Source organism: Hippopotamus amphibius, chromosome 16, assembly GCF_030028045.1.
Source record: "Hippopotamus amphibius kiboko isolate mHipAmp2 chromosome 16, mHipAmp2.hap2, whole genome shotgun sequence".
NCBI lineage: Eukaryota > Metazoa > Chordata > Mammalia > Artiodactyla > Hippopotamidae > Hippopotamus > Hippopotamus amphibius.
Window position 1 is genome coordinate 53857996 of NC_080201.1, and position 26658 is coordinate 53884653.

The following is a 26658-nucleotide window of genomic DNA, read 5'->3' on the forward strand; positions in this document are numbered from 1 at the left end:
CCTGGTCATGGAGCTAAAATCCCACATGCTTCAGGGCCAAAATATCAAAACAAAAAAAACAAAACGAATGTTGTAACAAAGTCAATAAAGACTTTTAAAAAAGTGAACCACAGCAAAAACAAAAAAAAAATCTTAAAAAAACCAACAAAACCCACAGTGCATGTGCTGAAACCAGACACACATACCCAGCCTTCAGTGCTTCCAACCGTGCCTCGGGTTTCCAATGTGACCTGTGGGCACCTGTCTCGTGCCATGCCCATCGCTGCCCTATTACAAGCACCCCTCTCTTCAGTCCCTGAGAACCCAGAAGTGCCTCTTGGGGTGCGGCTGGAGCTGGAGACAGCCCACACACAGAAAAGGGAGTAGGAGCCAAGCATGCCCCCACAGAACAAGCCTGGCCACGCTGGGCACTCCCAGGTAGGGGCCCACCCATGCTGGGCACCCTTTAGGAAAAGTGCGAAGAGTATCTCAGTCCCAGCAGGTGCTCTACCCTACAGGGAATCTAATGACCTGATTCTGATCTTGGGCTTCAGGCCAGAAAATATAATGGGACGGGGTGGGAGGGGGTGGGGGGGGCAGGGTAGGAAGTGGTGGGAATATGAGAAAATAAGGAAGTCACCTTCTGGCTCCTGATGAAAGAGAGGGCTGGAAGCCCAGACTCCTGGGGTCTTCAAGGAAGAGAGGGCTGGGTACAAGATGCCCATGTCCCTTTCAGATTCTGGTTCTGCCTCCCCAACCCACCGCTGCAGACACCTGCCCCCAGATCTTACATCACTTCTTTCTCACCCTAAGGGTAAGATGGGGCCAGACCCGCCCCTCCTCAGCTTCCCATAAGAAGAGCTGGGGACCTGGGACTGCAGGGTCACTCCCTCATCCATCATGAGGACTTGCATGAACCCCCAGACCTTCCTGCTGGCCTCCGCGCTGCTCTGCACCCTCCTGGGTCTAGGTAAGGAACGAGGGGTCTGGGCTCCTGGGACCCTCAGAGCATTCAGCAAGGTCCTCCAGCAGGGAGGGGGAAAGAGGAGGTGTCCTGGGAATTCAGATTCATGGGGAAGGCAGAGGGTAAAGGAGAGAAGGCCTGGGGCCGCAAGGGAAGAATAAATAACTCAAAATCTTGTGTGTGTGTGTGTGTGAATCCTGGATAAAGGAGGGGGTTTAATGGGCTTTGTATGCCTTGTCTCCAAGGCAGGGGATCAAAAGAAGACATCTGGGGACTTCCTTGGGGCCCGAGTTCAAGATTCTGTGCTTCCACTGCTGGGGGTACAGTTTCGATCCCTGGTTGGGGAACTAAGATCCTGCATGCCAAACAGCGTGGTCAAAACAAAACAAAACAAAAACTGAATTCTAGAAAATCAGTTGAGTGTATGCTTAGAAAGGGAAATCTTTAAAAAACAAAAAAAGAAAAAATCTGAGGGGCAGGGGTGATTTCCTTTCTCCTAGGACTCTAGGGTGTTCGGATCCCCAGCGTCCTCCTGCTTGCTTTGTTTGTTTGTTTGTTTGTTTATTTAATTGTCTGTGTTGAGTCTTCATTATTGCACACGGGCTTTCTCTAGTTGCAGCGAGTGAGGGCTACTCTTTGTTGTGGTGCGTGGGCTTCTCATTGCGGTGGCCTTTCTTGTTGCAGAACACGAGCTCTAGGTGCATGGGCTTCAGCAGTTGCAGCACACAGTCTCAACAGTTGTGGCTCACGGGCTCTAGAGAGCAGGCTCAATAGTTGTGGAGCACAGGCTTATTTGTTCCACGGCATGTGGTATCTTCCTGGGGCAGGGATCAAACCCCTGTCCACCTCATTGGCAGGGGAATTCTTACCTACTGCGCCACCTAGGAAGTCCTCTTCCTACCTTAGATGCAGGAGTTCAGGCAAGGCCCAACTTCTCCAGGACCCAGTTGCCCAGAGACTGGGCCCCCAGTTGCCTCTGGTCTCAGGACTGAGGAGTCCATGACCTTGCCCTCCTGGTCCTCACTCTCCCTTCTTGACCTGGGATGCTGATCCCAGCCTCAGGTACCCCTGCCGGGGCTCCTGCTGTCTGTGAGACCTACGCCTGGGACCTACAAGGAAGAGGGTTCCAGTTCCGAGAACCAGCTGGACCTGAAGCTTCACAGAAGTCCATGGAAACCTTCACCAGGCCCCCTCCCTGTCCCCAAGCTTTCTCAGAGGACCCTAGTGTCCAAAGTCCCTAGCCTTACAATTAGGTAAAGTTGCTCCCTGGTGGAGTGGCTTCCCAACCCTGAAGGCACAGTATCCCTACTGGAGGAGCTTTGGACAGTTCCCTGGACCGCGGTCAATACCCCGCCCAAGAACAATCAGGGACACACCGGTCCCTCCGTCCTCTGACCCCCCCCCGCCCCCACCACGCCATTCCCCCTCTGGACTCCTAAGTCTTGTTCCCCAGACTAGAGCCCTGCTCTCTGCACTGCAGGATACCCACTAAGCTGTGAGGTGTGTACGGGCTCTGGACCCACATGCAGTGGAAATGTGCAGACTTGCAACCATGACCAGGACTCCTGCGTGGTCACCGTGGCTGAGACCAGCAAAAGTAAGAGGACCAGGCGTGGTGTCAGACCCTGGGGAGTGTGGTGTGCCTTCAGGGTACCAGATACCACCATGGGCTGGGAGGAGCCTTCCAATAGTGAGGGGGCAGGAAAAAGGGAAATCTCAAAGTGGATAGAGGGAGGAGAATCCGATGGAACGACAGAAACAACTGTTCTCCTGGATTTCTGAAAATGAGATTCCAAAGAGGCAATGGGGGGCAGGGAGGGGCAGATATAGAGACTTTCTTAGGCAGGAGGGGATTGGGAAAGGAACACACAGGGTTGGGGTGGGGGTGGGGGACCAGAGAGAAATAGCCAGAGGGGGAAATCTAATATGCAAGGGGCTGGGGGAGGCGGGTGTAGAGGAGAAGGAAGAGAATGGAGTGGGCTGCAAGGAATGGGATCAGGTTGACCGTTTGGGGAGGGAGGGATCCCTCAGGGATGTGGGCTGGAAGAGACCATTTCTGACAGGAGGTAGAGAGATATTAGGGTAGAGGGAGAGGTATAAAACGACAGAGACAGGAGAGGGAAGATATGGAGCAAATCATAACAGAGAAGCGGAGATGGGCCACTGGGGAGACACATGAGTACATGAGGAAGGAGCAACAAGACTTAAAATGGAAGGGACAGTCGCAGACCTGAGGGAGGATGGGGGAGAAGGGGGGCAAGGGAAGGAAACACTTTGCGGAGCTGGGGGGTGGGTAACGGTGTTCATTCAACTCTGAAATAAACCCAGACACTCTCAGTTAAAGGAAGATGGTGCGGCACAGTGCGGGATTGAAGAATGAAGGATGCGACAGGAGGTGAGGCCCAGGTTGAGTGCAGGAAGGAACCACCCCGACTGGAGGGGTGTGTAAGGACGTGGGATAGAAGATTGCACGCTGCCCCACTCACCTAGCAAGGGTCGGCGGGTGGGGGAGGGTCGTGAAAGCCTTGAAGAGACCACCCGGGCTTACACAGGAGGGAGATGGGACCCCGCAGCAGTGGGAGGAAGCGGGGAACACACACCCTTCTGTGGAGTGAAGAGGGGAAACCCTAGGGCTGGAAGAGACCTCCATACGGTGGGGAGGAGGAAGGACTTGGAGACTGGACAAGACCACTTCAGGCAACACCTGAGAGCAGCCAAGTAGGGCAGCAAGAGACCATCGCTGGCAGGGATTGGGAGAGAAGCTGGGTAAAAGTGAATGAGACCATGTTAGACAGAGAAGGATATGAGTATTAGGAGGAAGTGGGGGAGGGGATCCCACTCTTTGGTAGAACGGATTCCAAGGGTTGGGGAGGGCGAAAGGCTGGAAGAGACCATTTCACACAAGCAGGAGGTAGCCATAGGCGGCCTGAAAAAGACCTCTGCAGGTGTGACACCTAGAGGACGGCAGTGGGATGGCGTGGGGCGGAAAGGACCGCTCAGGCAGGCAGCAGGGTTTGCCAAGGGGAACTGCAAGGGACCACCAAAGAGGGGTGGGCTGGGTGGAACTAATAAACCGTCCACACCATGCTCCAGGCAGATAAAGGTATCTGAATTTGAGGGGCTGGAAGAGTCCTCCCTAGACAGCAGCGGGCTGCGACAGCTGTAACGTTGGGAGAGACCCAGGAGCTGGGGTCCAGGCCAGGGGCCCTGAGCCCTCCCCGCATCGTGCCATCCTGCAGAGGGACACCGGTCGGTGAACACCTACAAGGCATGCATCAAATCCAGCGCCTGCAGCTCGGGGTTCTTCTCCATCACCATGGGCCCTGAGAAATACATGGTATCCAACACACGCTGCTGCCAGGGCGACACCTGCAACCGCGATCCCGTGCCCGGTGAGTGCCCGCTCAGCCCCACGTCCAGAGTCCCTTCCTGCCTGGGCCCAGAGCCTGCTGTGAGCACCCGCCACTGACCCGGGTGGTAACACTGCTCAAGCATCTTCCTTGCTCTGAGCCCCAGGTTCCTCACTTCTGAAACGCAGTGTCCATTAGCTGCTGCTGTCCTCTGGGTGGTTGTGAGGTTGGGAAGGGGTTATGCTCCCTTATACCTTACACTCCACCCTCCTCCCCAGCTCCCCAGAACAATCGGACGGAGAATGGCCTCCAGTGCCCTACCTGCATCGCCCACTTCAAGGAAACATGCTCTTCGACTCAGCAAGTGCCCTGTGTTGGCAAGGAGAGCCGCTGTGCTGCATTCACTGGCAAAGTGCAGACGGGTGAGCGGCACCTGGATTTCTGGAGGAGGGGACAGGGAGGCTCCCAGAACTGGAGGCTCATACTTCCAGCTTCTAGGGGAGAGAGTGGCTCCAGAGAACTGCGTGAGGAGGTGGCAGGGGGATGACCCCTGGCTCATGAGGAGGGAGGGCTTGAGGTGCTGACTGGACCCTGCCATCCCTCTCCCCCCACAGGTATCATATTTGCTACTCAGGGCTGTGCTACAGAGAATGCCTGCCACACCAAGCCTGGGACCCTGGTGCCCTCAGCCTCTCGTATCTACACCATCACCCGGGCTAACTGTCCTCCAGACTCCCAGCCTTCTGGCAAGGCTAAGTAAAGAACTGAGGCTTAAGTGCCGTTTGGTCTCCATTTCTTCTCAGCTACAGCTTCCCATCTGCCAATATATTAAACAAGTGAACAGAGCAAGCCTGAGTCCTTGTGATGTGATGCATTTCGGGGAGGGGGACTCAAAAGGAGGGCTCTCAACCCTTGGGAACCCCCTCTTTGGATGCGAGAGAGGGAAGACTCTACCTGTTGTTAAGGGATTACGCCCGTCGGGTCCCCCTGCTAAGTGTTTTCCATGCGGTACCTGATTTCATAATCACAAGTCAGTGAAATCCAAAGTATTCTCCCCATTTTACAGAAGAAAATAACTGAGGCACAGATTGTGGTGTCACTTGCCTTGGGTCAAAGAGCTAGGGAGGGGCAGACTCCAAAGTCCATGCTCACCTCTCCTGGTTCATCTCTCCCTCTTTTCGCCTCAGTTTCCATGTTTGTAAAATGTGGATGTTAACAGTTGTAACTGCAGAGGACTGTCTGAAGCGTCAAGGGAAAAAACACTAAAAAAGCACTTAGGGCAGTGCCTAGCACCTTAAAGACAGCCTTGGTTCTGGGACAATGTGTCTGGCCAAATAGTTATCATCCTAATAGCTGCCACGTCCTGAGTGGCCATGAGTTGGCAAGGTGCTCGACCCTGGCATCAATCAGGAAAGACTCGATTACGCTACAGTAACCATCAAGTCCCTAATCTCCGTGGTTAAAAGCAACGGAGTTGTCGTAGCCAATTCATGCTGTAGGAATGCTCGTATAACAAACCATCCCCAAACTGAGACTTGGAACAATGATCATCCTCCTTTCCAAGGGTCTGCAGGTGGCCGGGGCGGCTCTGCTTCTGGCTGTGCTTTGGTGGGTTTGGCTCCAGTGTGGGAGGGGGGTTCCTGTCCTCCATGGGCTTCCACACTCTTCTGGGATCCGTGGCTCCCTGGCTAATGTCCTTCTCATGGCTCATCACAGGGGCACAGAAACCAGGTGCACCAAGGGCCCCTGCCGAGGTCGCGGGCGCTCATGTCCTGCAGAGTAAGGTAGATGATATGGTCAAAGCCAACATCAGTGGACCAGGCACGTCTACACCCCCTGCATCGGGAGGGACAGGAGTGGTAGTTGCTACAGAAGTACCCACTGAGGAAAGGCTGATTTATCCTTGACCTTCCATGTCTAGCACCGTCCACAGGGCGTTCTGCTCATCAGAATCGTGGAGCAGTCACCAAGTTGAACAGTGCTGATCTCTGTGCACAGCAGAGAGCCCAGGGCTGTTTCACATGGGTGATAAATGCTGCCACCCAGAAGGGACTTCACACAACTCACCAGCTGGAGCTGGTCACGTGGCCCTATGAAACCCCATGGGGAGGGGAGGAGGTAGTGCCTTCGGGTCCCCAATTGCCCCACCCCCACCCCACCCGGCCAGACACATTTCATAACCTGCACGAATGGCCACCATGTTGTCTTAGGGGCTGTTTTTCATTTTGGCTTCACGATTACTCCATGGGATAGGTGCTATTATTCTCATCCCTGTTTTCAGAGAATCTGAGGCACAGAGACAGAATGTCACATTGGCAGTCATGCAGCTAAAAAGTGTCCTAGCTGAAGATTTCAATCATTGAGTCTCATTGAGGGAGAGAAAGAGACCACATCACAGAGAGAGGGACAAGCCTGTATCAGTTACCCTTTGCCACATACCAAGCCCTTCCAAGCCTCAGTTGCTTAAAATAATTGCCTTGTATTTAACGCATTCTATGGGTTGGCAATTTGGTCTGAGTTCAGCTGGGTGATGGTTCTGTTGGTCTCTGCAGGGTTCAGCTGCTGGTCAGCTAGTCAGTTCTCTTTCAGAGGGTTGGGGTGTCAGGGCTGACGGGGCAAAACTCAGATGAAGTCTTTGCAATCCAGCCCAAGGCATTCTATCCTGCACAGACCCCCACGGTCTATCCTCTCCGGGGACCCAGGAGTCCTTACCCTTCGACCCCTCCTCCCTCAGACCTGGAGCCTATGCTTCCAGCTCCAGTCAACGTCCAAAGCACCTTCTTTCCCTCTGTGAACCCCCAAGGAACACACACACACAATGGAAGTTCTACTTTTTTATTCACTCCTCCAAACAGCACCGCGACCCAACCCACCCTTGATTCACCCGCCTCCATCGTCCCCCACCTCAATGGACACAAGTCTCTCCGTCATTATCCAGACAAGTAGGAAACTCAGCTAAGGCGAGAGGCGTGTGCACCTCCTCTGCCTCTGGCGATGGCAATGCCAACATTCACCATCCATTTCCTTGAGTGTCTGCCTTCGAGGGCCTTCCAGCCTGCAGGTGCAGAGGAACACACCCTGATGGCAGCCAGCAATCCGTCCACAAGGGAGTCTCAGTCATTTTTGCTTGGATGCTGCCAGAGACAGATGCCTCAGGAGCAACGTACTGCCTGCACAAAGCCTAAAATTCAATCCCTTTCAAAGTCATGATTTAAAAGGCAACCACCCCTAGGCCTTTCCCACCTTCTGAGATGGCCCACACTCTGTCTGTGGAATGTGTTTCTCTCTAAAATAAATCTCTAAATACACTTCTTACCTATCACTTTGTCTCTCACTGAATTCTTTCTGTGGTGAGACATCAAGAACCTGAGCTGCATTAAGTCCTGACACCACGTGTGTGATGTCCGTTGGAAGATCTTGGGTTTTGGCCAGGTTTGTGTCCCGGTCTCATGGGTTCAACTCCCAATCTGGGTATTGGCTGGGTTGGAGTCCCGGCACGTGGGCTCAAGTCCCATTGTGAGGTGCACGGTTTCAGCTGGAGACCACGAAGTGGACAGTGATAAGGTAAGAAAATATTGAGTTAGGTCTTGGTCCTAAAAGGCTCGTGGGACGCTGTGAGCCAGGTATACTGGGGAGGACGCTCTGCCGATGTCTGCTCATTTCTGAACAGCGGGTCAACCCTGTATGCTTATACACATCCAGGAGCAGGGCCAGGACAAAACTGTTACTTGACTAAGCGTTTTCTCTGACATTCCTGCACCCTTGCTCATTCCGGCTCTCTTTCTTTCTTTCTTATCCAAGGTGCACCTTTCATTGCTTTCACTCCCCTCCCTCTGACTCTCAGAGGTCCTGCCCTTCATTCCCAGCTTATAGCTGGACCACCTCCCGCTCATCGTCAACCCCGCTGGGCACGTCTTCTGTGCGGTTTCTCTGCCATGACGTTTTGGGCACTAACATCAGCTTGGGAGACGGCCTGGCAAGGGACAGCATCTACAATCGGTACGTGCAAACCTGGACCACACTGCACGCTGGACTGTGACTTACGAGGGGCACTGTGGCTAGCACGGAGGTTGGAGGAATCATCTCAGGTGTGGGTCTGCAATGGGTCAGGGGGCATCCGTCCCAACCAGCACCCCTCTGGGCCACATCCTCCAGGGCTGGGAACGATCCAGACAACGGGGAGTAAAGAGAAAAACACTCATTAGGCTAAGTCATCAGCTTTGGCCACATTGTGAGTTAGGAAGCCAAGAAAAGTGGCCACTAGACAGGTCCCGGAGCTCTGATACTATACTGCAGTTAGAGTTATATTGTAGCAGGAAATTTAAATGAAGTGAGCTTCCATATGTTCACATTTTCATGGCCCTGTATTTAGACAATGAGACCCAAAAGGAATTTAAGGCGTGTGTAGCTCGGAGGGAAAATTCTAATATAGACACAGAAGACATTTTAACCCATCTACCCTACTGGGCCATTCGAAGGTCAAAGCCTCCACAAGGAGGGGCCGCTGCTCCACCAGGACCACTGGGAGGAGCCACTTACCAGGGTCGGGGCGGGGGGGGCCGGGGGGGGGCGGGTCACCATACCAGCAGCAGATCTGGCTGAGACAAGGACCACCTCACATGCAGGAGCCCCTCCTCCAGCCAAGGCTATTAGCTCAGGGGAAGATACCACTAGGGGCAACGGAACTCCCCTATGGTTCTAACAGAAAGCAGAAAGGAACAGATTGAATGTGAAGCTGAGAGAGAAGCCTTAGAGACCCTGCAGTGTGGAATATCGAGGGTCCAGGATTGGCCAAAGACATGCCGCCCGTGGCTATTAAGTGAAGACCTGGGCAGGAATATCCCTGCAAAGAGCAGTACCCCCTAAACTCAGAGGCACCGAGAGGAATCTCTCCCTCAGTAGAGAAATACCTTTTGCATTGTTTACATGTACCCTGTCAGTCTGCATTGAATATGCCGACAGGACCCATTCTTAAACCCCACTGGGGAATAGCGATGTGTACAAGATCTAAGGGCAGCGCGAATAGCAGTGACCTGTGACTAGGGCCCCAGAGGTAACTTAGAGAGAAGTATTTAAGTAGAAATATTTATGTTAAATGTGATCATTTGTGATTCTGATTCTTGTAACCAAGTTTCTTTATCAATTACACTGTAATCTGATGTTTAGCCATGGCTTTTATTTATTTTTTTAAACCTTCTTTTTTTTTTTAATTGAATTTATTTATTTATTTATTTTATTGGCTGTGTTGGGTCTTTTTTTTGCTGTGCGCGGGCTTTCTTTTTAGTTGCGGTGAGCGGGGGCTACTCTTCGTTGTGGTGCGCGGGCTCCTCATTGCCGTGGCTTCTCTTGTTGCGAAGCATGGGCTCTAGGCCCGTGGGCTTCAGTAGTTGCAGCACATGGGCTCAGTAGTTGTGGCTCACGGGCTCTAAAGCGCAGGTTCAGTAGTTGTGGTGCATGGGCTTAGTTACTCCGCGGCATGTGGGATCTTCCTGGAGCAGGGATCGAACCCGTGTCCCCTGCATTGGCAGGTGGATTCTCAACCACTGCGCCACCTAGGAAGCCCTAGCCATGCCTGTTAAGTCTTCGGTCATTTATAGAAATTTTGTACTCTGGCCACCTGTTACAAAAAGTCCTTCATCATCAAGGAGGTTCACAGAAAAGCTATGGAGCACTTACAACAGCTCCACACCAAGATGATGGCTATTCGAGGATTCCAGCCCATACTGACTTAAAACAAGGAGCTGTCCTGCCCCTTGGGCCCTAGATCCGGCATCCAGAGATTTTTACTGTCTGACAGGCAGGGTCAATGCCCCTGCTCAGCCTGGAAGCAGCTACAGAAGATGGACCAACACCCTTCTGCTTCTCATATGAATATGGCAGTAAAATCTCTGAGGGGGGGATGAAACAGGAGGGAAGGGGGCAGGGCACCCAGAAAGAATGACATAGCCCGAGAACACAACATACACTGATCACACCCAAATGGGTCCAAAATGGCGGACAAATCAACTTCCAAGTGCCATGACTAGTCCAAGGCTGACAAGAGGATCCAAAAGTGGGCGGTGCAAGCAGGTGGCCACGAGGATGTCCTCCTCAGGGTACACCCTCCCTGTGTGCCTTCTGAGTTACGCACCATATGCATACCACACCCATTTGAAAACTAAACTTAATGAAACCACACGGGTGGTCTCCAACAATGGAACACTGTGCAGAAATGAGAAGGAGCCCTCTATAGCCACACCCAGCAAGGAGGGTGAAACTAACCACGTGAATCTAAAAAACAATGCGGGGAAAGAACAGGGCAGCCAGAGGAGAAGGTGCTACACACTGTGTGATTCCATTTCCATACAATTCAAAAGCAGGCAGAGCTAAATGAAGCTGCTAAAAATCAGGGCCACCGATACCCCTGTGGGGGGCAGTGACAGGAAGGAGCACAGGGGACACGGGGTGTGGGGAGGGACGCGGCTGCTGTTCCTCCATCTGGGTACAGAGTACGCGGGCTGCCCTGCACTGTGTGCTTTGCTGTACACAACACACATGTCATGTCAAAGTAGGTAAAAAATTGAAAGACACCACGACGGCAAATCGAGTGATGAGCAAACCGCCAAAAAGCAGAAACGGAATGTGTCCACCTTGCTACTGAACATTCCTTTTAAAGAAGGCACCTCGGGGGCGACGGGAGGTACACCTGGGCTGCAGCCCAGCCCGCCCCATCCGGCCCAGGGGCCCTGAGCAAAGAGGCTGGAACTGTCCTCCTGGGAGCAGGTGATGGGTTGGCCACGGAGCCTCTTTCGGCACCAAAAACAAAAAAGGAACGTGGGGCTGTGAGGAGCAGAGGGCTGAGCCCCACACGGCGACACACAGATGCGGCGACATATTATTTGAGGGACAAAATACTGAGTAGCAGGAAAACCCACAGAGCAGTCTACGTGTCTTGGTGTCCTGAAGGGTCCCCTTATTTGCTTCAAAAGAACCAAAATTAGCATTCGGGGAGTTTGGACTCAGCCCGGCTACTGGCAACTGACAAGTGTCAGGAGATGTTCTAAAGGGTCTCCAGCGCGACATAAATGAACAACTGCTGCTACACTGCTGCCTGCTCCTGCACGTTCCCCCTGCAGTTTCTTCTGAACCTGCACACCTCACAGAAGATGCTGTGAAAACCGAAGTCAGCTTCTGTTCCTCCTCTGCTCAGAGGCCTTCCATGCCGCCCATCTCATGCAGAGGAAATGCTTAAATCCTTACCATGGTTTTCAGGCCTCACGTGGGTTGGGGGCTCTCTACTCCCACCCCAGCACCCCTTTTCTCTCTCCCCATCAACTCCGCTCCACCTACACACAGGGCCTGTTGTCCCTCCATCTCGCTAGGCATCAGGCAGGCACTGGAACACGGAAGAGATATATCTGACTACATGTTGGATCTGTTTCTTTTACTTTAAGCTTTGCTTCCCGTTGCTTTGGGTCACTAAAAGGATACTGTCTATATATAATAACCTGCCTAGGAGAACCCTGCCCCTCTGCCTGAATATTAAACCCAAACACCTTGGTTCAGGGAAACATCCTCACCCTGTCCACCTGCGGAAGGTTGCAAGAAAGAAGAAATTAACACGTCCCCTTCCCGAGCCTGGCCATTCCAGGCCACATCTGCAAATCTTATGGCCTTTTCCTTTACTTCCTCATCTCTGCCCCCTCTCTGTTCTATAAATGATACTGGCATCAAACCCAGATAAGACAGTTACTTTTGAGACTTTAGTGGCTAATTTCTTGGTCAGCCGGCTTTCCGAATAAAGTCATTTTCCTTCCCTCAACACCTCATCTCCAATTTACTGGCCTGTTGTGCAGCAAGCACAGCAAGCTTGGACTTGGTAACAGCACCAGCACGGCACCAGCCCACCAGGCTCCAAGCCTGTCTTGGAGTCTGTTTCTTGCCCAGATATTTGTAGAGCTCACTCTGCTTGAATGTCAGCTTCTCAGGGAGGCCTTCCCTCACTCCACGCTATGGAGCTAAAAACCTCTTCCCAGTGCCTCCTCTGCCACTAGAGGTATTCCTCCGTCCTCTACACTGTGTAATCTCCTCCCCAGCACGCATCACCTGACGCACATTTCACATATGGATTTCTCAGTCTTTCCTCCCTGACATGAAAGCTCCACCAGCTGACCTATGTGTCTGTTGTGCTGTGCACTGCACGATGCCCCAGGACCTAAACAGTGCGGGGCCTACAGAAGGTGCTTCTATGAATGAACAAAGGAACCCATCCACTCCCAAGTCTCCAGGGCCGGTCCCTGTGCTGACAACTCCTACAGAGCTGGCTCTGGCTCCAGTCCGACCCATTTCTCTCCGCTGGATGCAACCCCTTGGATGTCCCAAAGTCACAGCAAACCTGGACATTCCAACCAATGTATCACCTTCTCAAGCTGCCCCTTCTCGGGGCTTCCATTTTGCTGGCACTTGCAATATCCCCCTGGCTCTGCCAGGCCAAACAGTCCTGCGCCTCGACTGACTCCTCTGAATCCCTCCCTCCCCGTATCCTGCCTCTTCTTGCTCCCACAGCAAGGGGGGTGCAGACCAAACAGGCTGTTCCTGATCATAAAGGAGCCCAGCAGAACCATCGCCCACTCATAGACAGACACATGAATCCCTCCCTTTCCACAAACACCTGCCTGCTGACAGGCACTTTGGTAAACATCATGTCACGGGATTGTCACAAAAACCCTGCGATCAGATCACATGATTCCCAAGGGGTAGATGAGAAAACAGGTTCAGAAAAATGAAAGTACTTGCCTGAGCTCACAGACTGATGAGGGACAGATGGAGATTAGAACCCAGGTGCTAAAACCAACAGGTCAGCAACCTGTATCTTTTTCAGTTTAAAACATGGGCTCTAGGCAAGTTGCAAAACCTCTCTAGGCCGAATTCTTCACTTCAAAAGGGGGTAATAAGAGACCGGAGGTCATGGGGTTTCCTTGAGGATTCAATGACTTAACTCATGTGAGGTGTTTAGAATGGTGACTAGCAATGGGAATCGTTTTTTTTTTCCTGCCACACTGTGCGGCTAGCGGCTTGTTAGTTGCCCTATCAGGGATGGAACCAGGGCCCTTGGAACACAGTGTGCCAAACACTGGACCACCAGGGAATTCCTGGGCACTGTAAGGTTGAATAAATGTCAGCACTCATTATTCTTACTATGTTAGGGACCTAGGAGATATTTAAACTCCTCAATTCACTCCGAAAATCTTGTGGGTCTGTGTATTTTTCCTGGGAAGACAATTCTCACCTTCTCTCTACTTCTCAAAAGCTTCTGTGAACCCAAACTTTTTCACTGACAGTTCACTGGGCAAGAGAGAGACAATAATATGTTTAACACAATCAGGGAATCTTGTCCCCAAACACCTCTACACTCAGAAGCGAGGAATGTGGCTAAAAGCAGAAAGCCAACACAGGAACACAAAGCAGCATGGCAAAGTGGCTACGAACACCCACAACGGGTTCAAGTCTCAGCAGGGCCATTGGTTAGTGCTGATAACAGTCCCTACATCCTCTGACTCCATGAACAGCCAGGTCATGCAGGTCAAACACCCAGGCGGGCACCTGGCAAACAGCACGTGCTTGGCAGCACACTGAGCTCGCTTCTCCCACCAGTTTCTACTGCCTGACAGGAACGGTCTGTTTGGAATTCTGTAACCATCTTGGGTGAAAATACCCTCTCCCCTTGGCCGCCCTCCAACTCCACAGAGCATGTACCAAAGCACTCAGCACTCCACACGCAGAAACCTAGACTGGCCACATTACTTTGCGCTTCCCTTTGCCCCAGGTTCTCCACCTTGCAAATGAGGTGAACTGGGGACTTCCCTGGTGCTCCAGTGGTTAAGATTCCACGCTCCCAATGCAGGGGGCCGGGCTTCGATCCCTGGTCAGGAAACTAGAGCCCGTATGCGGCAACTAAGAGCCCACATGCCACAACTCAGACCGGGCCCAGCCAAATACACAAAGAGTTTAAAAAGGAAAACTAAATAAAATGAGCTGGATTGGCTTAGATGACCTGAGACATCTCCCAGCCCAGAGCCCAGTGACTTTAGAAGACAGGATACGTGGCAATGATGCACTCTGTTCCAGCTGAGGAAACTGAGGTCCTCAAAGTAGCAGCAACCAATGTGGGCCACATTCCCATCCTTCCCCGGCCCAGTCCCGGGATCACCTTTCGCCTCGGCTAAGGGCCACAGGGGCACACTGCTCATTTCCAGCTGAGGAAGCTGACGCCCAAAGGGAAAGAGCCTCAACTCACTGCCACTTAACTGCAGAGCACAGGCTGCACCCTGGGTCTCCAGACTCCTCTGAAGGAGATGGGGGGGGAGGGGTAGAAGCACCTGGAGCACCACAGAGATGGTCTTCTCGCCCGCCTTGCCTGCCTGCCATTTTCGGTACGTGTCTGCCTTGAGAAGGTTTTCTGCACAGTAAGTCTGGAGAAAAGAGTAGGAAAAGCAAAGTTAGAGGCCAGAGATGAGAGCTACGTCCCCAGCTCTCACATTATTCCTTTGAGTTCCCCCAGCCCTCTAAGATCCCCCAGATGTCAGTTTTCCGATTCATCCCCCCACACACTCTGCCTTGAGTCCCCTACAGCATTTTCCCCTGGAAATTCACCTCCAGTCCCTCCAAGGAAGCTCTCCTATCATCCCTCCTGTTCTCTGCGGAAGGTCCTCTAACACATGCCTCCAGAATTCCCTTATGGCCTCTGAGTAATTCTCCCATCACCCTCCTTAGAATTCCACAAAGTCCCCTTTATGAAAGGAAAACAAAAGGAAGTAGGTATTGCTCACAGGGCCCTCTACAGTGGAGCTGGGAGGCCACTGAGCAATGGTCACCATGCAGGTCTCAGCCCGGATGGAATCTGATCTTTGCATTAACACAGGCATCCACAACATCCCCCAGAAACTCGAGATACGTATCGGAGCCTTTCCGGAAAGTAACTCACGACAGCCTCTTCTTGAAAGCCAAATATTTTACGTGTATCACAGTCAATTACAATCCCTCTAGGCAACTTTAAACACCTGGTGACCTCTGTCCTCATAAGCCCTGACTCTCTCCCCCAGCACTCAGTTTGACTGGCATCTGTGTATCGAATTGCAGGTCCTAAGGCTCTAAATAAAGCTCTAGTTTCTTTGCAGCCGGGATACTGATTATTGCTCAACACCTTTCAGACTCCAAAAGTTCTCGCAGTGCCCCTCGCGACTTCCGTTACGTCTCGCAACCCACCCCCCCACCCCCCCCACCCCACAACAGTCCCTCACCGAGTCCTGGCTCCTGCAGGACACCACATGGCGGAGGCCGATCTCCGGCATGTCAACGTCATGGACGTCGCAAGACCAAGAAGATACGGGAGTCTGAGTTCAAGGCGCACACAGCGGTGTGCCCCATGCGGGCAACAGCGCGCAAATGCAGGAGGCTTGGGCCTTTCAAACTGCAGCGCGCCGCAGGTCGCGTAAACACTGCCCAAGCCCAGGGCATCTCTCTGGCAAAAGGCCAGCAGCGCTGAGTTGCCTAGCAACGAGCTTTCCTGCCTCCTTCCAGCCAAACCACTCTCGAGCCCCTCCTCCCGGTGACTTGCCCACTGGGCTTTCAGGGCGCAAAGCAAAAGGGGCGCTTCCAGGATTGGTCCCCAGAAGAAATTTGCCACCCTCACTCCCCAGCTGAAGCCTGGAAAGCAAGAGGCCAGCAAACCTGAGTGCATATTTGTAGGGAGCCTGGAGCCTATCGCAACAGGCTCTCCTGCACTGCTTACTGGCTACCGTCCCTATACCCCCCCACCCCCAACGCCCCCGACACACACACACACACACACACACACACACACAATGTCTGATCTCTCATGCTTATGCCTAAGGCGGAGAGAGTGGGTAAAGAAATAAATAAAACACAATGGCGACTTCCCTGGACCTCCACTGGTTTAGGACTTTGCCTTCCAGAGCAGGGGCTGCGGGTTTCATCCCTGGTCATGAAGCTAAGATCCCACATGCCTCAGGGCCAAAATACCAAAACATAAAAAACAAAACCAATATTGTAACAAAGTCAATAAAGACTTTAAAAAAAGTGATCCGCAGCAAAAATAAATCTTAAAAAACCAACAAAACCCACAATGCATGTGCCAAAATCAGACACACATACCCAAGTTTCAGTGCTTCCAACCACGCCTCAGGTTTCCAATGTGACCTGTGGGCACCTGTCTCGTGCCATGACCATCGCTGCCCTATTACAAACACCCCTCTCTTCAGTCCCTGAGAACCCAGAAGTGCCTCTTGGGGTGGGGTCGGAGCTGGAGACAGCCCACACACAGAAAAGAGAGTAGGAGCCAAGCATGCCCCCACACAACAAGCCTGGCCACGCTGGGCCCTACCAGCTAGGGCCCCACCCATGCCGGGCACCCCTCGGGAAGAGTGGGAAGCGTATCTCAGTCCCAGCAGGTGCTCTACCCTACAGGGAATCTAAAGACCTGATTCTGATCTTGGGCTTCAGGCCAGAAAATATAACGGGGCACGGGGGTAGGAAGTGGTGGGAATGTGAGAAAATGGGCAAGTCACCTTCTGGCTCCTGATGGAAGAGAGGGCTGGAGGCCCAGACTCCTCAAGTCCCCATGGAAGAGGGGGCTGGGCACAAGAGGCCCATGTCCCTTTCAGATTCTGGTTCTGCCTCCCCAACCCACAGCTGCAGACACCTGCCCCAGATCTGACATCACTTCTTTCTCACCCTAAGGGTAAGGTGGGGCCAGACCCGCCCCTCCTCAGCTTCCTATAAGAAGAGCTGGGGACCTGGGACTGCAGGGTCACTCGCTCATCCATCATGAGGACTTGCATGAAACCCCAGACCTTCCTGCTGGCCTCCGCGCTGCTCTGCACCCTCCTGGGTCTAGGTAAGGAACGAGGGGCCTCGGCTCCTGGGACCCTCAGAGCATTCAGCAAGATCCTGCAGGGAGGATGGGGAAAGAGGAGGTGTCCTGGGGATTCAGATTCATGGGGAAGGCAGAGGCTAAAGGAGAGAAGGTCTGGGGCCGCAAGGGAAGAATACATAGCTCAAAATCTTGTGTGTGTGAATCCCGGATAAAGGAGGGGTTTAATGGGCTCTGTATCCCCTGTCCCCAAGGAAGGGTCTTAAAATAAGACATCTGGGCCAGTGTTCAAGATTCTGTGCTTCCACTACCAGGGGTATGCCTTCAATCCTTGGTCGGGGAACTAACATCCTGCATGCCAAGCAGCGTGGCCAAAACAAAACAAACACTAAATTCCAGGAAATCAGATGAGGGTATGATTAGAAAGGGAAATCTTTAAAGAAAAAATTGAGGGGAGGGGTAGATTTCCTTTCTCCCAGGACTCTATGTAGCTCAGATCCCCGGTGCCCTCCTCCCTTTGATGCAGGAGTTCAGGCCAGACCCACTTTCCCCAGGACCCAGTTGCCTCCTGTCTCAGGACCAAGGAGTCCATGACCTTGCCCTCCTGGTCCTTGCTCTCCCTTCTTGACCTGGGATGCTGATCCCAGCCTCAGGTCCCCCTGCCTGGGCTCCTACTGTCTGTGAGACCTACGCCGGGGACCTACAAGGAAGAGGGTTCCAGTTGCGAGAACCAGCTGGGCCTGAAGCTTCACAGAAGTCCATGGAAACCTTCACCAGGCTCCCTCTCTGTCCCCAAGCTTTCTCAGAGGACCCTAGTGTCCAAAGTCCCTAGCCTTGTAATTAGGTAAAGTTGCTCCCTGGTGGAGTGGCTTCTCAACCCTGAAGGCACAGTATCCCTACTGGAGGAGCTTCGGACAGTTCCCTGGACCGCGGTCAATGCCCCGCCCAAGAACACTCAGGGGGACACCTGTCCCTCCTCCCTCAGACATACCCCCCCCCCGCCCCGACCCCATACCGCCCATCCCGCTCTGGGCTTGGAAGTCTTGGTCTGCAGACCACAGCACCCTTGACTAGAGCCCCGCTCTCTGCACTGCAGGATACCCACTAAGCTGTGAGGTGTGTACAGGCTCCGGACTCACGTGCAGTGGAAATGTGCAGACGTGCGACCCTGACCAGGACTCCTGCGTGGTCACCGTGGCTGAGACCAGCAGAAGTAAGAGGGCCGGGAGTGTTGTCAGATTCTGGGGAGGGCGGTGTGCCTTCAGGGTACCAGATACCACCGTGGGTTGGGAGGAACCTTCAAATGGTGAGGGGGCAGGAAAGAGGGACGTCTCGAGGTGAATGAAGGGAAGAGAATCCGAGGGAACGACAGAAACAACTGGTCTCCTGGATTTCTGAAAATGAGGTTCCAAAGAGGCAATGGGGGGCAGGGAGGGGCAGATATAGAGACTTCCTTAGGCAGGAGGGGATTGGGAAAGGAACACACAGGGTTGGGGTGGGGGGGGGACCAGAGAAAAATAGCCAGAGGGGGAAATCTAATATGCCAGGGGCTGGGGGAGGCGGGTGTAGAGGAGAAGGAAGAGAATGGAGTGGGCTGCAAGGAATGGGATCAGGTTGACCATTTGGGGAGGGAGGGATCCCTCAGGGATGTGGGCTGGAAGAGACCATAGCTGACAGGAGGTAGAGAAGTGATATTTGGGTAGAGGGAGAGATAGAAATGGACAGAAAGGACAGGGAAGATATGGAGCAAATCATCACAGAGAAATGGAGATGGGCCACTGGGGAGACACATGAGTACATGAGGAAGGAGCGGCAGGACTTAAAATGGAAGGGACGGTCGCAGACCTGAGGGAGGATGGGGGAGAAGGGGGGCAAAGGAAGAAACCACTGCTGGCAGGGGGTTCATTCAAGGCTGAAATAGACCCAGACACCCTTAGGTAAAGGAAGATGGTGGGCGCAGAGCAGCTGATGAATGAAGGATGTGACAGGAGGTGAGGCCCTGGTTGAGTGCAGGAAGGAACCACCCCGACTGGAGGGGGTGTGTGAGGAAGTTGGGATAGAAGATTGCACGCTGTCCCACTCACCTAGCAAGGGTCGGCGGGTGGGGGAAGGTCGTGAAAGCCTTGAAGAGACCACCCGGGCTTACACAGGAGGGAGATGGGACCCCGCAGCAGTGGGAGGAAGCTGGGAACACACACCCTCCTGTGGGGTGAAGAGGGGAAACCCTAGGGCTGGAAGAGACCACCATACAGTGGGGAGGAGGAAGGCTGTGGCTGGGACAGACCTAATAAACCATCCAGACCATGCTCCAGGCAGATAAGGGGGTCTGAATCTGAGGGGCTGGAAGAGAACTCCCTAGACAGCAGCGGGCTGCGGCAGCTATAACGTTGGGAGAGACCCAGGAGCTGGGGTCCAGGCCAGGGGCCCTGAGCCCTCCCCGCATCGTGCCATCCTGCAGAGGGACACCGGTCGGTGAACACCTACAAGGGGTGCACGAAATCCAGCGCCTGCAGCTCAGAATTCCTCTCCATCACCATGGACCCTGAGAACTACGCGGTGTCCAACACACGCTGCTGCCAGGGCAACGCCTGCAACCGCGATCCCGTGCCCGGTGAGTGCCAGCTCAGCCCCACATCCAGAGTCCCTTCCTGCCTGGGCCCAGAGCCTGCTGTGAGCACCCGCCACTGACCTGGTGGTAACACTGCTCAAGCATCTTCCTTGCTCTGAGCCCCAGGTTCCTCACTTCTGAAACGCAGTGTCCATTAGCTGCTGCTGTCCTCTGGGTCGTTGTGAGGTTGGGAAGGGGTTATCCTCCCTTATACCTTACACTCCACCCTCCTCCCCAGCTCCCCAGAACAATCGGACAGAGAATGGCCTCCAGTGCCCTACCTGCATCGCCCACTTCAAGGAAACATGCTCTTCGACTCAGCAAGTGCCCTGTGTTGGCAAGGAGAGCCGCTGTGCTGCATTCACTGGCAAAGTGCAGACGGGTGAGCGGTACCTGGATTTCTGGAGGAGGGGACACGGAGGCTCCCAGAACTGGAGGCTCATACTTCCAGCTTCTAGGGGAGAGAGTGGCTCCAGAGAACTGCGTGAGGAGGTGGCAGGGGGATGACCCCTGGCTCATGAGGAGGGAGGGCTTGGAGGTGCTGACTGGACCCTGCCATCCCTCTGCCCCCACAGGTATCATATTTGCTACTCAGGGCTGTGCTACAGAGAATGCCTGCCACACCAAGCCTGGGACCCTGGTGCCCTCAGCCTCTCGTATCTACACCATCACCCGGGCTAACTGTCTTCCAGACTCCCAGCCTTCTGGCAAGGCTAAGTAAAGGACTGAGGCTTATGTGACGTTTGGTCTGCATTTCTTCTCAGCTACAGCTTCCCATCTGCCAATATATTAAACAAGTGAACAGAGCAAGCCTGAGTCCTTGTGATGTGATGCATTTCGGGGAGGGGGGACTCAAAAGGAGGGCTCTCAACCCTTGGGAACCCCCTCTTTGGATGCGAGAGAGGGAAGACTCTACCTGTTGTTAAGCAATTACGCCCTGTCGGGTCCCCCTTCTAAGTGTTTTCCATGCGGTACCTGATTTCATAATCACAACAAGTCCGTGAAATCCAAAGTATTCTCCCCATTTTACAGAGGAAAAAAACTGAGGCACAGATTATGGTGTCACTTGCCTTGGGGCAAAGAGCTAGGGAGGGTCAGACTCCAGAGTCCAAGCTCACCTCTCCTGGTTCATCTCTCCCTCTTTTTGCCTCGGTTTCCATGTTTGTAAAATGTGGATGTTAACAGTTGTAACTGCAGAGGACTGTCTGAAGCGACTAAGAAAATAACACGAAAACAGCACTGAGCACAGTGCCTAGCACCTTAGAGACATCCTTGGTCCTGGGACAATGTGTCTGGCCAAATAGTTATCATCCTAATAGCTGCCACTTCCTGAGTGGCCATGAGTTGGCAAGGTGCTCGATCCTGTCATCAATCAGGACAGCCTCGATTATGCTACAGTAGCCATCAAGTCCCTAATCTCCGTGGTTAAAAGCAACGGAGTTGTCGTAGCCAATTCATGCTGTAGGAATGCTCGTATAACAAACCATCCCCAAACTGAGACTTGGAACAATGATCATCCTCCTTTCCAAGGGTCTGCAGGTGGCCGGGGCGGCTCTGCTTCTGGCTGTGCTTTGGTGGGTTTGGCTCCAGTGTGGGAGGGGGGTTCCCGTCCTCCATGGGGTTCCACACTCTTCTGGGATCCGTGGCTCCCTGGCTAATGTCCTTCTCATGGCTCATCACAGGGGCACAGAAACCAGGTGCACCAAGGGCCCCTGCCGAGGTCGCGGGCGCTCATGTCCTGCAGAGTAAGGTAGATGATATGGTCAAAGCCAACATCAGTGGACCGGGCACGTCTACACCCCCTGCATCGGGAGGGACAGGAGTGGTAGTTGCTACAGAAGTACCCATTCAGGAAAGGCTGATTTATCCTTCACCTTCCATGTCTAGCACCGTCCACAGGGCGTTCTGCTCGTCAGAATCGTGGAGCAGTCGCCAAGTTGAACAGTGCTGGTCTCTGTGCACAGCAGAGAGCTCAGGGCCGTTTCACATGGGTGATGAAATGCTGCCACCCAGAAGGGACTTCACACAACTCATCAGCTGGAGCTGGTCACGTGGCCCTACGAAATCCCACAGGGAGGGGAGGAGGTACTGCCTTTGGGTCCCCGATTGCCCCACCACTACCCCACCCCGCCAGACACATTTCATAACCAGCACGCATGGCCACCATGTTGTCTTAGGGGCTGTTTTTCATTTTGGCTTCACGATTACTCCATGGGATAGGCGCTATTATTCTCATCCCTGTTTTCAGAAGAATCTGAGGCACAGAGACAGAATGTCACATTGGCAGTCATGCAGCTAAAAAGTGTCCTAGCTGAAGATTTCAATCGAGTCACATTGAGGGAGAGAAAGAGACCACATCACAGAGAGAGGGGACAAGCCTGTATCAGTTACCCTTTGCCACATACCAAGCCCTTCCAAGCCTCAGTTGCTTAAAATAATTGCCTTGTATTTAACGCATTCTATGGGTTGGCAAATTGGTCTGAGTTCAGCTGGGTGATGGTTTTGTTGGTCTCTGCGGGATTCAGCTGCTGGTCAGCTAGTCGCTTCTCTTTCAGAAGGTTGGGTGTCAGGGCTGACGGGGCCATATGTCTCTGATCACCCAGGAAGTTAGCCTGGACTTCTTGTTTTTCTTGTTTTCTTTCTTTTTTTTTTTCCTTCTTTTTGCCGCACTTTGGGGCTTGAGGGATCTTAGTTCCCCAACCAGGGGTTGAACCCTGGGCCTGGCAGTGGCAGCGCTGAGTCTTAACCACAGCACCAGCCAGGAATTCCCCAGCCTGCACTTCTTGGTGTGGTGGTGGTGGCAGGGGCAGGGTCCCCAGGGCAGCAAGAGAGGAAGTCCCAACACATTGGCACGTGTCAAGCCTCTCCCCATCGTGTTTGCAGCTGTCCCACAGCCAGAGGTCCTCTGTCCAGCTCTTGAGTCAGAATGAGAAGCGACAATCCAAGGGCAGGCCTGCACAGACGCTGAACAGACGGGGGGCATGAATGGGCCACGCTGGTTCCAGGGCCGAGATGTGTCTCATCACAGCCCCAGGGCTAGACAGTTACTAGGCCACCCCACCCTCCAGGGTGGAAAAACTCAGATGAAGTCTTTGCAATCCAGCCCAAGGCATTCTATCCTGCACAGACTCCCACGGTCTCTCCTCTCTGGGGACCCAGGAGTCCCTACCCTTGGACCCCTCCTCCCTCAGACCTGGGAGCCGACGCTTTCAGCTCTAGTCAACATCCAAAGCACCTTCTTTCCCTCTGTGAACCCCCAAGGAACACACACACACAATGGAATTTCTACTTTTTTATTCACTGCTCCAAACAGCACCGCGAGCCAACCCACCCTTGTTTCACCTGTCTCCATGGTTCCCCACCTCAATGGACACAAGTCTCTCTGTCATTATCCAGACAAGTAGGAAACTCAGCTAAGGTGAGGAGGCGTGTGCACCTCCTCTGCCTCTGGCGATGGCAACGCCAACATTCACCATCCATTTCCTTGAATGTCTGCCCTCGAGGGCCTTCCAGCCTGCAGGTGCACAGGAACACACCCTGATGGCAGCCAGTGATCCGTCCACAAGGGAGTCTCAGTCATTTCTGCTTGGATGCTGCCAGAGACAGATGCCTCAGGAGCAATGTGCTGCCTCCACAGAGCCTAAGATTCAATCCCTTTCAAAGTCATGATTTAAAAGGCAACCACCCCTAGGCCTTTCTCACCTTCTGAGATGGCCCACACTCTATCTGTGGAGTGTGTTTCTCTCTAAAATAAATCCCGAAATACACTTCTTACCTATCACTTTGTCTCTCACTGAATTCTTTCTGTGGTGAGACATCAAGAACCTGAGCTTCTACTGAACGCAGTTTACAGATTCAATGCAATCCCGATCAAATGACCAATGGCATTTTTCACAGAACTAGAACAAGACATTTTACGATTTGTATGGAAACACAAAAGACCCCGAAAAGCCAAAGCAATCTTGAGAAGGAAAGACAGAGTTGGTGGACTCAGGCTTCCCGACTTCAAGCTATACTACAAGGCTACAGTGATCAAGACAGTATGGTCCTGGCACAACAACAGAAATATAGATCAATGGAACAGGATAGAAAGCCCAGAGATAAACTACGGTCAACTAATCTATGACAAAGGAGGCAAGGACATACAATGGAGAAAAGGTAGCCTCTTCAATAAGTGGTGCTGGGAAAACTGGACAGCTACATGCAAAAGAACGAAATTAGAATTCCTAACACCATCCACAAAAATAAACTCCAAATGGATTAAAGACCTAAATGTAAGGCCAGACACTATAAAACTCCTGGAGGAAAACATAGGAAGAACACTCTTCGACATAAATAACAGCAAGATCTTTTCTGATCCACCCCCTAGAATAATGGAAATAAAAACAAAAATAAATAAGTGGCACCTAATGACACTTCAAAGCTTCTGCACAGCAAAGGAAACTATAAGCAAGACAAAAAGACAACCCTCAGAATGGGAAAAAAAATTCCCAAATGAATCAACAGACAAAGGACTAATCTCCAAAATATATAAACAGTTTACCCAGCTCAATATCACAAAAACAAACAACCCAAACCAAAAATGGGCAGAAGACCTAAACAGGCATTTCTCCAAAGAAGACATACAGATGGCCAAGAGGCACAGGAAAAGCTGCTCAACATCACTAATTATTAGAGAAATGCAAATCAAAATGACAATGAGGTATCACCTCACACCAGTCAGAATGGGCATCATCAGAAAATCGACAAACAGTAAATGCTGGAGAGGGTGTAGAGAAAAAGGAATGCTCTTACATTGCTGGTGGGAATGTAAATTGATACAGCCGCTATGGAAAACAGTATGGAGGTTCCGTGCAAAACTAAAAATAGAATTACCATATGACCCATCAATCCCACTACTGGGCATATACCCACAGAACACCACCATTCAAAAAGACACATGCACTCCAATGTTCACTGCAGCACTGTCGACAATAGCTAGGACATGGAAGCAACCTAAATGTCCATCAACAGATGAATGGATAAAGAAGATGTGGTACATACATACAATGGAATATTACTCAGCTGTAGAAAGCACTGAAACTGGGACATTTCTAGAGACAGGGATGGACCTAGAGACTGTCGTACAGAGTGAAGTGAGTCAGAAAGAGAAAAACAAATATTGTATATTAACACATATACGTGGACTATAGAGAAATGGTACAGATCAACTGGTTTGCAAGGCAGAAATAGAGACACAGATGTAGAGAACAAACATATGGACACCAAGTGGGGAAAGCGGGGAGGGCTGGGGGGGGAATGAATTGGGAGATTGGGATACCAAATTGTACACTCTAAATATATGCAGTTTATTGTAAAAAATAAAAAAAAAAAAGTTAAAAAAAACAAAAAAGAACCTGAGCTTCATTAAGCCCGAACACCAGGTGTGTGATCTCTGTTGGAAGATCATGGGTTTTGGCCAGGTTTGAGTCCCGGTCTCATGGGTTCAAGTCCCAATCTGGGTTTTGGCTTGGTTTCAGTCCTGGCACGTGAGCTCAAGTCCCAAAGTGAGGTGCGTGGTTTCAGCTGGCGACCACGAAGTGGACAGTGATAAGGTAAGAAAATATTGAGTTAGGTCTTGGTCCTAAAAGGCTCGTGGGACGCCGTGAGCCAGGTATACTGGGGAGGACACTCTGCCAATGTCTGCTCACTTTTGAACAGCGGGTCAACCCTCTATGCTTATACACATCCAGGAGCAGGGCCAGGACAAAACTGTTACTTCACTGCGTTTTTTCTCCGACATTCCTGCACCCTTGCTCATTCCTGCTCTCTTTCTTTCTTCTGCAAGGGGCACCTTTCATTGCTTTCACTCCCCTCCCTCTGACTCTCAGGGGTGCTGCCCTTGATTCCCAGCTTATAGCTGGACCACCTCCCGCTCATCGTCAACCCCGCTGGGGACGTCTTCTGTGCGTTTTCTCTGCCATGACTTTTGGGCACTAACATCAGCTTGGGAGACGGCCTGGCAAGGGACAGCATCTACAATCGGTACGTGCAAACCTGGACCACACTGCACGCTGGACTGTGACTTACGAGGGGCACTGTGGCTAGCACGGAGGTTGGAGGAATCATCTCAGGTGTGGGTCTGCAATGGGTCAGGGGGCATCCGTCCCAACCAGCACCCCTCTGGGCCACATCCTCCAGGGCTGGGAACGATCCAGACAACGGGGAGTAAAGAGAAAAACACTCATTAGGCTAAGTCATCAGCTTTGGCCACATTGTGAGTTAGGAAGCCAAGAAAAGTGGCCACTAGACAGGTCCCGGAGCTCTGATACTATACTGCAGTTAGAGTTATATTGTAGCAGGAAATTTAAATGGAGTGAGCTTCCATATGTTCACATTTTCATGGCCCTGTATTTAGACAATAAGACCCAAAAGGAATTTAAGGCATGTGTAGCTCGGAGGGAAAATTCTAATATAGACACAGAAGACATTTTAACCCATCTACCCTACTGGGCCATTCGAAGGTCAAAGCCTCCACAAGGAGGGGCCGCTGCTACATCAGGACCACTGGGAGGAGCTACTTCCCTGGGGGGGGGGGGGGAGGTGGGTCACCATACCAGCAGCAGATCTGGCTGAGACAAGGACCACCCCACATGCAGGAGCCCCTCCTCCAGCCAACGCTATTAACTCAGGGGAAAATACCGCTAGGGAGGAAAACGGGCCCCATCCATATTCAGGAACCTCTTCTCCATACCCTGAGGTACCCAAAGGGCCCATCCTTAGCCCACGGAGCACTCGCAGCAGGATATGTTACCAACCAACTGCCCCTGCCGTTTTGCCTCTGACAGAAGTTTCTCATAGAAGTCAAGGAACAATAAGAGTCCATGTACCTTTCTCAGTGTCTGAT

General features: G+C 52.4%; 2 protein-coding genes across 2 annotated transcripts; both read left to right on the plus strand.

The window, feature by feature from the left end:
* The first annotated feature begins 879 nt into the window (after positions 1-879).
* PINLYP (phospholipase A2 inhibitor and LY6/PLAUR domain containing) lies at positions 880-5134 on the plus strand. Its single transcript, XM_057710879.1, has 5 exons — positions 880-949; positions 2424-2540; positions 4183-4335; positions 4572-4715; positions 4908-5134. Exons 1-5 carry the CDS (start codon positions 880-882, stop codon positions 5051-5053), a joined length of 630 nt encoding a protein of 209 aa, XP_057566862.1. The 3' UTR covers positions 5054-5134.
* An 11964-nt stretch (positions 5135-17098) lies between these two features.
* On the plus strand, positions 17099-20493 carry LOC130837952 (phospholipase A2 inhibitor and Ly6/PLAUR domain-containing protein-like). The gene is made up of 5 exons (XM_057710673.1): positions 17099-17188; positions 18261-18377; positions 19623-19775; positions 20011-20154; positions 20348-20493. Exons 1-5 carry the CDS (start codon positions 17119-17121, stop codon positions 20491-20493), a joined length of 630 nt encoding a protein of 209 aa, XP_057566656.1. The 5' UTR covers positions 17099-17118.
* Positions 20494-26658: the final 6165 nt, after the last annotated feature.